Source organism: Salvelinus namaycush, chromosome 4 (genome assembly GCF_016432855.1).
Source record: "Salvelinus namaycush isolate Seneca chromosome 4, SaNama_1.0, whole genome shotgun sequence".
Lineage (NCBI taxonomy): Eukaryota > Metazoa > Chordata > Actinopteri > Salmoniformes > Salmonidae > Salvelinus > Salvelinus namaycush.
This window is the reverse complement of record NC_052310.1, coordinates 57,538,556-57,551,320: the sequence shown is the minus strand read 5'-3', so window position 1 is coordinate 57,551,320 and position 12,765 is coordinate 57,538,556. Positions and strand designations below refer to the sequence as shown.

General features: G+C 40.9%; 1 protein-coding gene across 1 annotated transcript in view; it reads right to left on the bottom strand.

Moving 5' to 3' along the window:
• LOC120045932 (CUB and sushi domain-containing protein 1-like) overlaps window positions 1-12,765 on the bottom strand; it is a 346,822-nt gene that overhangs the window by 33,516 nt on the left and 300,541 nt on the right. Inside the window, exons 45-53 of the mRNA XM_038990858.1 lie at window positions 12,642-12,722; window positions 11,307-11,420; window positions 10,307-10,495; window positions 10,008-10,154; window positions 8,038-8,226; window positions 6,953-7,138; window positions 6,221-6,415; window positions 4,037-4,210; window positions 3,501-3,674 (exon numbers count right to left, since the gene is read on the bottom strand). Of these exons, the coding sequence (XP_038846786.1) occupies window positions 3,501-3,674; window positions 4,037-4,210; window positions 6,221-6,415; window positions 6,953-7,138; window positions 8,038-8,226; window positions 10,008-10,154; window positions 10,307-10,495; window positions 11,307-11,420; window positions 12,642-12,722 (1,449 nt within the window). The remainder of the gene's footprint in view (window positions 1-3,500; window positions 3,675-4,036; window positions 4,211-6,220; window positions 6,416-6,952; window positions 7,139-8,037; window positions 8,227-10,007; window positions 10,155-10,306; window positions 10,496-11,306; window positions 11,421-12,641; window positions 12,723-12,765) is intronic.

Sequence of the window (12,765 nt, the reverse complement as noted above, 5' to 3'; positions counted from 1 at the left end):
TTCAGGTGAAGCTGGTTGAGAGAATGCAAAGAGTGTTATAAGCTGTCTTCAAGGCAAAGGGTGGCTACTTTGTAGAATTTGTAGAACACTTTTTGGTTACTACATGATTCCATAGGTGTTATTTCATAGTTTTGATGTCTTCAGTATTATTCTATAATGTAGAATAAAATAAAGAAAAACCCTGGAATGAGTAGGTGTGTCCAAACTTTTGAATGGTACTGTATAAATACACAACCGTTCAAAAGTTTGGGGTCACTAAGAAATGCCCTTGTTTTTTAAAGAAAAGCACACTTTTTGACCATTAAAATAACATCAAATGGATCAGAAATACAGTGTAGACATGTTTAATGTTGTAAATGACTATTGTAGCTGGAAACATCTGATTTTCTTTTCATGGATTATCTACAAAGGCATACAGAGGCCCATTATCAGCAACCATCACTCCTGTGTTCCAATGGCACATTGTGTTACAGTAGCTAATCCAAGTTTATCATTTTAAAAGGCTAATTGATCATTAGAAAATCCTTTTGCAATTATGTTAGCACAGCTGAAAACTGTTCTGATTAAAGAAGCAATAAAACTGGCCTTCTTTAGACTAGTTGAGTATCTGGAGCATCAGCATTTGTGGGTTCGATTACAGTCTCAAAATGGACAGAAACAAAGAAATTTCTTCTGAAACTCGTCAGTCTATTCTTGTTCTGAGAAATGAAGGCTATTCCATGCGAGAAATTGCCAAGAAACTGTAGATCTCGTGCAACGCTGTGTACTACACCCTTCACAGAACAGCGCAAACTGTCTCTATCCAGAATAGAAAGAGGAGTGAGAGGCCCCGGTGCACAACTGAGCAAGAGAGAGTACATTAGTGTCTAGTTTGAGAAACAGACACCTCACAAGTCCTCAACTGTCAGCTTCATTAAATAGTACCCGCAAAACACCAGTCTCAACATCAACAGTGGAGAGCCGAATTCAGGATGCTGGGCTTCCAGGCAGAGTTCCTCTGTCCAGTGTCTGTGTTCTTTTGCCCATCTTAATCTTTTCTTTAGATTGGCTTGTCTGAGATATGGCTTTTTTCCCCAACTCTGCCTAGAAGACAAGCATCCTGGAGAGTCACCTCTACACTGTTGACATTGAGACTGGTGTTTTGCGGGTACTGTTTGAGGAGTTTCTCCCATTCTTCTCGCAGATCCTCTCAAGCTCTGTCAGGTTGGATGGGGAGCGTCGCTGCACAGCTATTTTCAGGTCTCTTCAGAGTTGTTCGATCGAGTTCAAGTCCGGGCTCTGGCTGGGCCACTCAAGGACATTTAGAGACTTGTTCCAAAGCCACAGCATGATGCTTCCACCACCATGCTTCACCGTAGGGATGGTGCCAGGATTCCTCCAGACGTGACGCTTGGCATGTCAAATAGTTAAGGCCAAAGAGTTTAATCTTGGTTTCATCAAACCTGTTTCTCATGGTCAGAGTCCTTTAAGTGTCTTTTGGCAAACTTCAAGCGGGCTGTCAGGTGCCTTTTACTGTAGAGTGGCTTCCATCTTGCCACTACCATAAAGTGCTTATTGGTGGAGTTGTGCAGAGATGGTTGTCCTTCTGGAAGGTTCTCCCATCTCCACAGAGGAACTCTGGAGCTTTGTCAGACTGACCATCAGGTTGTTGGTCACCTCCCTGACCAAGAATCCCCCCCGATTGCTCAGTTTAGCCGGGCGTCCAGCTCTAGGAATTGTCTTGATGGTGCCAAACGTCTTCCATTTAAGAATGATGGAGGCCACTGCATTCCTGTGGACCTCCAATGCTGCAGAAATGTGTTGGTACTCTTCCCCAGATCTGTGCCTCGACACAATCATGTCTCGGAGCTCTACGGACAATTGCTCTGACATGCACTGTCAACTGTGGGACCTTATATTATATTTTGGTACCCTGTCTCGGAGCTCTACGGACAATTCGTTCGACCACATGGCTTGGTTTTTGCTTTGACATGCACTGTCAACTGTGGGACCCTACAGTATAGAGACAGGTGTGTGCCTTTTCCAAATCATGTCCAATCAATTGAATTTACCACAGGTGTACTCCAATCAAGTTGTAGAAAGATCTCAAGGATGATCAATGGAAACAGGATGCACCTGAGCTCAATTTTGAGTCTCATAGCAAAGGATCTAAATATTTATGTAATAATGTATTTTTATTTATTTAAAAAATGTATTTGCAAAATTGTCTAAACCTGATTTCGCTTTGTCATTATGGGGTATTGTATGTAGATTGATGAGGAAAAAATGGTATTTAATCCATTTTAGAATAAGGCTGAATGTTACAAAATGTGGAAGTCAAGGGGTCTAAAAACGTTCAGAATGCGCTGTATATAAAAATTCCAGTCTTACTTTATCAAAAGCTATAAGGGCACAAGGCGAGACCCAAATGCAGACACAGGAGGCAGATGGTTGAGCTCCGATATTTATTACACCAAAAGGGGTAGGCAAAAGGCAGGTTGGGGATAGGCGAGAGTTCATAAACCAGGTAAGAATCGAAACAGTACCAGGGCATAGGCAGGCTCGAGGTCAGGACAGGCAGGGGTTCAGTGAACAGGTCCGAGTCCAAACAGTACAACGGGATAGGCAAGCTCGAGGTCAGAACAGGCAGAGTGGTCAAGCAGGCGGATTCGGCATCAGGACAGGCAAGGGTCAAAACCAGGAGGGCTAGAAAAAACAGATACTGGGAAAAATAGGAGCTAGGAGAAACACTGGTTGACTTGGCAAAACAAGACAAACTGGCACAGAGAGACAGGAAACACAGGGATAAATACACGGGACTAATGGGGAAAACAGGTGACACCTGAAGGTGGGTGGAAACAATCACCAAGCCAGGTGAAACAGATCAGGGTGTGACAAAAGCCTTTTCAAAGTCATCTATGAATACCAGGCCTGGCGTGTGATTAACGAAGTTACTTCTTCAAACGATCAAGACAATTTGTATTGCATGCTGCATCCCCCTGGGCACAGACTGGTTGAATTAACATTGTTTCCACATCATTTCAATGAAATTACATTGAACCAACATGGAATACTGAAAACATTGAATTGAAGTCTGTGCCCAGTGGAATATTTTAAGTGCACTCAAGATATTTATCTTATTTCATCACACACGTGAGGCTGCGTTTACATCTTATATAGAAGCAGGCTATTGGCTGCCTTCGTCACGTGGGGAATATACGGGAGTTCTGATTGGTTCCAAGTTCAGCAGTTTGGCAAATTTGCCTGAGAAGACAGTGTTGAAGTATACTTTTTATGAGAAAGTGTGCAAGAACTGAAGGTGACAACAAATGTTACAGTCATCATAAGAATGTTTTACTGTCATATAAAAAAAAAATCAGCTCCTCCCTTGACAAGGATCGATCAGCTTCACATTTTTAAGCATCAGCCCACCACCTGAAGGTGGAGAATTCCTGTACATCTCTGATTGTTAAGGGAGAATCGATAGGAACAATTAAAAAAACTAAAGTTATTGCACTTACGAACACAAACAGGAGCTTGTCCAGACCATCTGTGGTCCTGTTGACAGATCCGAACCGATGTTCCAATAAGGCGAAAGCCCAGGTTGCACTGATAGACAACAGTGTCACGATAACTGGAGCCATCTCCACTGATATGACCATTGATGATTGGATCAGGGGAGTCACAGTGGCCAGCTAGAAGGGAGAATAAACCAAATATTTGCATAATATTTTCAGTTAGATAAAACGTAAAATAGTCTCAATCTCATGGATAGAATTATCAATATAAAAAGTTCCCTACATAAAATTTGGGACGCTGGTAATTGAAGAGAAATCATGACCTTCAAGAGTTTGAAACTGTAAACACAACTGTAACCTGAGAAATCTTAATGAGTTTCTGGCATAATGATGTGAAAACCATAAAGATGTGCTAGCCCATTTGGGGGTCTTACAAGAACATAAACTTGGGGACTTGTCCAGGATGATACAATTTTGGGGCTCGTCCAGGATGAGAAAAGAAAGAAAACTTAAGCATTAGAAAACCATTTATACTGTACCAAGACACTTGGTTTCCACTCCACTCCAGAGCCCGTTGGCCCCACATTCCCTCACATGTGACCCAACCAGTGTGTAGCCCGTATTACACATGAAGATCGCTGTGGCGCCAAACGTAATCAGGGTTCCTATCTTGTTGCCATAGGGAGGAGAGGGGAGGTCCCCACACGAGATAACTGGAAGTGACACAGACAATCAGAGACTGGGTTATACTTGGTTGCACGCCACTGTGCCTGAGTGGAAACAAATTCCACAATGAGGAATGATTAGCGAATCATTTTGATCTAGTTACTAGATATCCTGGATGAAAGGTATGCAGAGTATTGTGTATTTGTTCTAGAACACTAAATGGGGAAGTGAAACGTGTCTTACAGCAGCTGATTGATTCAGCCCTAACAAATTACCTGTAAATGTTACAATAATTTGAATATGCAACTACCTTATGTAAACACACATTGCTGGCCATTATGCCAACAGACATTATACTGTATATTACCCCTCTTTCTGTTTTGTCATATCGTTCTAATGTATGCTACATTGTGCTTATTTGTTTGTCTACTAGATTCAAGTGGAATGACTAAAGAGGGTGAACTTTTGATGAACTATGCAGAGCATTGCCCTGTGGATCACTGTGTGTATTCACCTTCTTTCAATTCAAATACAGTCTGGTTCACCACATGAATAAAAAGAGGCGCTAAACCGAGTATGTAAGTGCATTGGCTATACATACAAATGAGTACTCATTCAGCATATTGTCTTCCCTGTAAAAAAGGCACTCATGGAATGATAAGAAAATATCAGGGGCTCCTAGACGCACCCAATCAAAGCCAAGACCAATGTACCTTTGCATGTTGTGACGGCTCTGAATTTGTCTGAACTGTCTCAACGCTTCCCCTTTAATTCCCAATGAAATAGGCAGCATCAGCTGCGCAAAAGGGGGTTGTGATGGTGGTGCGAACGAGGATGTGTTCAACCCTCAGTTCCGAAGGTTCTTTACTCCGTTTGTTTTGTTGTATTTAAAAGTGTGCTTTGTAGCCTTGTCTCAAGTTTAACCAGGATCGGATCCACTCATTGCTTCCTTTGGACTACACATCTCAGTTGCTCTCCTCTGGTTCTTCGTGGCCTTTCTCTGCTGGAGATCTGTTGGCGGGTTGGATTGTCTAACTGACCGATTGACGACAACTATTTTGCATACGGTATTACATTTGTTTTAGTGTGATGTATACCGTGATGATTTATGTGGTCAGTTGTAGTTGAAGACTTACTGAGATTTGATACTCTTTATGGTTGTGTGGTAAAAGAGTTTGACATTCTGATTGTATGATTGAGACTGGGTTTACGCTACACTTTATGAATGGCCAAACATTGCGTGAATAAGTTCACTTGAGTTCACTTAACTCATTTACCGGGCTGGACTCTTTTAGGCCTGAGGTACGGGACTTTTCTTGAGGAACCAGAGCTAGTTGTTTGTTAAATTATTATGTGTGTGATCATTTATGTTGGTAATACAACCCACGCAAAAGAATACAATTGTTTTGAAGTTATTTCCAATGTTTTAAGGGTTTATGAAAAGTGTATGTCCATCCTGACTTTTACATGAGTCCTTTGTATTGGTGTAGACTTGACGGACCAGACGGGACTCATTCACTGTTTTCTCTGGTAGGCACAACCTACCTGGCACCCCTGCAAACTATAACCTCAAGTCAAAACCGTTACAATGTTCACCATGGCATGTAAACATATTAAGTCCCCGCTAATCAGAATATTTATCTTCTCCCTCTGACCTCTAATTAGCCGGACCGTATTTCCCTGATTACTTCATCGCCACTACAGTTTATTGTTTACTCAGCACGTCTATGCAGAGGAAATAGGGAGGGCTGTGACCAAAACAAATGATTGGATACTGCCTTGTGACTTCCCAGCTCCCACACCAGATCCTGCAGATTATGAATGCATCCGTCCAGAAATACACTGGGAGCCACAAAGAGGAAGGATTTCAGACGTGTTAACTGCCAGTGTGAATAACAGCTCTGGCCAGACAATGAAATTGCTCTCAGTAATTAGAACAAGGTACTATTAATACTCAAAATGTCAACTATTATTATAACTATTATTATTATTTCCTATTATTTTTACAGAACTCTAAGCAGTGCAGCCTGGTGGTAGATGTACAGTCTGTATCTTACTCTTGCAGGTAGACCTCTCCTGGATTCCAGCCCAGGTTCCATTAGCTAAGCACTTGATGGTCCTCCTGCCTCCCAGGTAGAAGCCAGGAGTGCAGCTCAGCATTATCTGAGATCCAAATTCATTCAGTGACCCCGAGATCAGCCGCCACACCATGTGTTCTGAGAGCATGCTCTCAATGTAAGGGCACTGGATCGCTGTGGGGGGAGAGAGAACATGCCAGATTTAATAGAACACACTCAAAAAGCCAGACATGACAGAGAAACATTTCTCCATTTCCTTCTCCATATTTGCCGATGTAATATTCTAAAAGCCTTATCTGCATTATCAATCTGTCCAGTATCTATTGTTAAAACTGAGAAATGCCAAAGCACTTTATGATATAAAATATAATGAGTATAAAAGTATGTTATATATACTGTATTCACATACATCACATTCATTCAGGTATTAAAATGTAATTTATACAGTCATGTCCCAAAATGACTCCAACATGATTGCTTAGTGTGTTTCTGATAATGCAGACCTGAGGGGGCGGGTTGCATCCTACCAGTTGTTTTTTGTGAGTGCTTAACTGCAAAAATCTAGTCATTATTGCTCTCATCTCAGCCGTTACCTGCTCCACATTACTCTCTAAGGAGAACATTAATGAGACCTGCATTGACTGCAGTGGCTCAATGAGGCAGGGGAATTTATCATACTGTTGGCATAGAAACAAAGGTTATTTTTCTCACGTAAACAAAGAGGTGGGTGTGCAGCGTTGCTCCATGTCCCATTCTCTAGACAGACGGTGCTTGTGGGGAGACTTGTCTCCATCCTGTACCCTTCATTGCACTGGTAATTCACTTTGCTTCCCACTGTGTACTGGAAACCATGGAATGAACCATTGGCAGGAGACTCAGGGATTCCACAAGATAAAGCTGCCGATGGAAAGACATTAAAATATTAATATGATACTTATCAAACGATGACCTCAGCTGCATGGATTACTCTCAGCACTTACAGAAATTATGGCACATAATTAGTGGACACTATGGCCACTTCTAATAAAAGGGTATAACGTGAAGTGTTCTGACTATAGTGGCATTATATCTCAAAGGGGATAAAGAGTAAGTAAGCAAAGTGTGTATGTTCCAACTGTTAGGGTACTATGGAAACCAGATATTTCCCTTGAAGATTGTGGCATTCATTTGCTTAAACACACATTTACCATTCAAATACCATGTTCAGAATACTGTGCAAATGGAACAATCAATCTCATCTAATCAAATTATAATTTACAATCAGGTTTAGTGAGAATAACAAACAGTTCTATTGTTTTGTACGCTACTTACCCACCTGTAGTTTACCACAAATGAGGGGACACAGTACCTTTTAAAGAGATAATTGCCTTGCATGCTCTTAAACAGGCATGTACAGATACAACCCCCAGAAGTAATTAGCTCCAACTTATCCTCTATTCCTTTATGCAAATATACATCTCCTTTGCTTAAAGCAACAGGCTGTCACACTAATTAACATAATAGAAAAAGGGTCAGTTACATAACTGTCAATGATATACTTCTGAACAAAGTTTGTTAGAAGACTCATTATAATATATTTTCTAGCTACAGTATGATATTAGGAAATATTAATGAATTGTAGCCTGCTATGTTGAAGAGAAAGAGAAAAATAAATGGAGAAAGACAATGAGTCACAACTCCTCCAGATTTGTGCAGACACAAACACATCTCCACATTCTGACACGAGGGAGCCCCCAGACATAAGATTAAAGTGAATCCCCCTCAAGTCAGTAAATGTAATTCGCAGCTCTGCATACCTTGACATAGTGGAGCTGGGGCATCCCAATGATACAGCCCATTCCGATGCAACCGGCAGGTGGAATTTCTGGGGCCCACTAGCCTGTAGCCAGCATAACAATAGTACTGCAGCTTGCTTCCTGGGCGCTCTCTTGTTCGATTAAGCACCCCTCCATTTCCAGGTGGCTCATTAATGCTACAATAAGGAGCTACATTGAAAAGAAAGAGCATTTTAAGTGTTTCTATATCATGCCACCATCTAAATTATTAACGGCATACGCTACATATACATTAGTACTTTATATTACATATATATTAGTACTTTACATTACATTACATTAGTATAACATGACATTACATAAGTATTTTCCAGAATTCTCAAAATCCCCTGCCCTAAATTAAAACCATTAATCGGGCTAAATGGTTGAGTCTAGGTTCTGGGTGATTAGACCACATGTTAAAACTCCAGGCAGCATATCATTCTAATTTACTTTGATGAATGCCCAATGGACTGTTAAAGACGAAGGGAAAAAATCCCCTGGCTGGGTAAAGACTTCTTTGCTCCCAAAGCAGTTTTGTAAAGATCAAGCAGAGGTGTATTACCCTGTCTGTGTTCAACATCCCTGCATTATTTAAAAAGCCTTTTACACAGTCTGACGGCACCGTGGTAGCCATTCTGAAGCCTTCAGAAACCATCACTCATTCTGACACGTCAGGCCTCAATGCAATGTAACCATTTTTTACCCCGAATCACGCCTTTTTTCTCCACAGCACAAGGGATGGCAAATTGAAAAAATAGGGAAACGTGGAAACGAACTGGAATAATAACCAGCACAGGGGCTGGAATGGCAAAAGGATCGACTAAAATGAATAGAGAGCAGAAAAGTGACAGAAAAGGCAGAGGGAGAGAAAATAAATGGAAAGTAATCATGGCCACTGGGCTTTGTGAGCTATATATCATGTTTGGTCATTGGTGGAAATGTCTGTTTGAGTCACTGGACATGGCAGTTATTCAGCCAAATTCATTATGCGATCTTTGACCTCTATTATGGAGGACTTGCAAAAGGATCCCTACAGGTATACATGTCTGGGCCCAGCCTAATGAGGGCTAACTTGGAAAGGTCTGACTTCCTCACACTCTTTGACCTAAATTGGATCCAAAGCAACTGCCTCAGAGGACAGAGGATGGTGTATAATATTCTCTGACACCCATACAAGAGGAAAAGGCTATGGTGCTTTTCCCCCATTTTGAATGTACTGTAGTTCAAATGTTTTAGAATTCATCAAATCAAATCAAATTGGATTTGTCACGTGCTGAATACAACAGGTGTAGACTTAAATGTGAAATGCTTGCTTACAAGCCCTTTCCAACGATGCAGAGTAAAACAATTATCATTAAAAATTTAAAATAACACAAGAGGAATAAAATGCACAAGATGCTATAAACAGGGAGTACCAGTACCAGATCAATGTGCAGCAGTATGAGGTATTTGAAGTAGATACTGTATGTACATGAAGGCAGGGTAAAGTGACTAGGCATCAGCATAGATAATAATAAGAGTAAAATAAAGAACTGAGTAGCAGCAGCAAATTATGAGTGTAAAAGTGTGTGTGTGTGTTTGTTTAAGTGTGTTTGTGTTGTGTTTGTATTGTCAGTATACGTTTGTGTGTATGTAAATGTGTGTGAGTTTTATGTGAGTGTCAGTGTAGTGTGTGTGTATAAAGTCTCTATACAGTATATACTGTAGTATTGTGAGTGTGCATAGAGTCAATGCAAGATAGGGTCAGTGAAGATAGTCCAGGTAAACATTAACTAACTATTTAGCAGTCATATGGCTATTTAGCAGTCTGATGGCATGGGGGTAGAAGTTGTCTTGAAACATAACAGTCAGTCCTTATAAAAATTGATGCAATGCTGTAGGCATCCCCAAAGCAATTGTGAAACATATGTCTTATCGCAAAAGGAAACATATGGTTATGCACTACAAACCTGTGTATCGGATTTTGAACCCTCTTTTGCTGGTTGCATGATCAGTGGACCATCTCAGGTAAAGGTGGTTGGTCTTGCTTGTAAAGTTTAACTGTGTGGAGTGATTTCCACTAAGGGCCACCAGCAAAGGGCTCTGGCCAGATGGTCCTAACGGATAAAAATAAACACTAAAACATTACAGTGCTCGTCGTGGAATATTTTTTTTTAAATCACACATCGCTGACATTAGATAAACATTTGAAAACTGCACAAAAAAACCAATGCATGTGACTTAGTTGGCTGTTGGAAAAGGAAACTACCGTCAAAGATCTCAAGTTCGTCGAACTGCTTCTCACTCTGAAACATCTCCACGAAGATGGAAATAGTGTACGCAGGTTGAACTCTGATGACCCAGGAGCAGGTCTGAGAGTTGGGGTAGTTTTTAGGGAAACCTGGACTAAGGATAACCCCAGATGAGAAGGCGCGTTCTTCATTTGCAGGACACTGGGCTAAAAGCACAACAAACACAAGCAGACAAAAATTACTCATGAGAAAAAGGTAATTGTTGCTACAGTACACATCTTTATCACCTCAACTGTAGTTCTTGTGAACCTCTTCAGGTTGCAAATCAAAATGAGCTTAGGGTTAATGATCTACGACAATAAAGAATGTGAATGGATTTAACATTTTCATATTCTACAATGTGGGCAAATAATAATGAAAACAAACCGAATGGACCATAGCTGCTTAGCTCCATTATGGAATTACAAAATTCAAGGAAACTGCTCTGCTTCTCTATCTCCCCAAAAAAGGCTTGGTAGTGCTTTGTGCTGTGCTTTAATAGAGCCATAGTGCTGCCTCCCATCTGTGTCATCGCGTTGGCACTATAATTAGAAATTATATGTATGAATAAGCCATTAAATCTGTGACTCTGATTACAAAGAGACACAGGCTCTAGCAGCAGTGCACTACCATGACAAAAAAGGGGTGTTCGTTTTTTAACAGGGTGATACACACCTTGGAACAATGCATACTAATACTGTAGTATAACGGAGTCATCACAAGGATGCAAGGGAACAAGGATCTCGGTAAGTAAGCATTTCACTGTAAGGTCTACACCTGTTGTATTCGGGGGGAAATGTGCATAGATTTGCATAGAATGTCAAAGGGCAGCAAACTGCCATGCTTGTAAAAGCAGATAACATAAATCATTTATTGGAACTATCTGAGCTGAAAGTTCACCTCCTGTTATAACTTTCCTTTCCAAGAAAAAAATAAAATAATAATAATCCAAATATTCTGGTCAGAACATTCTCTTACCTTCACAAGTAGGCGGAGGACTCTCAAACTGGAGATGAGAGTTGAGTTTACAGGTAAGCTCACTGTTGCCTACCAGGGTAAATCCAGGGAAGCAGCGATACTTCACAATGTCTCCTGGACAAAATAATTATTTAATACGTCTTATAGCAGATGTGACATTATCAACGTCTGATGGAAACCTACATTGGATATTAAGGGTATTGTCTCTAGAGGCATAACAAATGTTATATTACACAACAGCCTGTGTAATAACCAGTGTTGTGTTCGAGACCACCTACCGTAAAGCGAGACCGATTCAAGACTGGAGCAAATAAAGTCAGAGTCAAGACCAAGATCGGAGGGTGGGGCGAGGCCGAGTCAAGACCGAGACCGGGAGGGGGGGGCGAGGGGTCCGAGACCAAGTCAAGACCAGAACAATGTGAGTCCAATTCAAGACCATGGTTGTAATTGTAATTGTGTCAAATCGTCACCATATTAAGAGGTCAAAATGTCCAGTATTTCTGTGTTCATACTTCAGAACAACATGGATTCTTTAGACATTCAGAATGGTGAGAAAAAGCATGCTGAGGTCAAATAGAGAGCCACTCATAAATTACCACTAACCCGAACAGGTCTATAATAGATAAAAAGCCATGTTACAACTTCCCCCGGTCTCCCCTTACTAATAATGAGCGTGCAACTTCCAAACAATGTCCCCCGCTCTTCCCTACCAGCAAATCAAGGAAATTCTGATTTGCGCGACAAAGTTTGAGAATATTTTTCAACGAAAGTAAAGGACAGTAATGTTACGAGTAAAGTAGTAAGCCCAGGTTTCAATAGGCAATAAGATAGTCATGAAGGAGTGTGGATATTTCGTCTGGCAAAGAGGTTTAATGGGCTGACTGAATGGGAGCTGATAATTCTGAATCTTTCACACCGCTAGTCTCGGTTGGTCTCAGCAAGAAATGACAAGTCCTCATTGTCCGAGACCAAGTAAAAATGTATCTGACACCGAGACAAGACCGAGACACTCAATATGTGTCTCGAGACTGGACTCGAGACCGAGACTGGTCTTGAATACTACAACACTGGTTATTACCCTAACATGGTTGTCTAAAAACTGCAGCATTGGTGACAATATGTATGTAACACATTTCAATTATATTTCCCCTTCAACCCTGAGCAAAAATGAGGATCACACACTACCATGGTACAGTAAACCCTCTTTGATTCAAAGTAACATAGGAACATGTTGAACTGAAACAAGTAGCGGATCACTGCCTGGCGTTCCACTGATAGTAATAAATGATGAATATGTGGATAACCCAGTTTATCATCTCCCTGGTTCACACTAACCTATTTCATAATCTTGATCTTCATATACTATTTCAGCTTCTTCCACTGTTGGGGGAGGTGGGCATTTCTTCAGACGATAGGCTGGAGGAGAGAAAGAAATAATAAGTATTTTGCCAAAAACTGT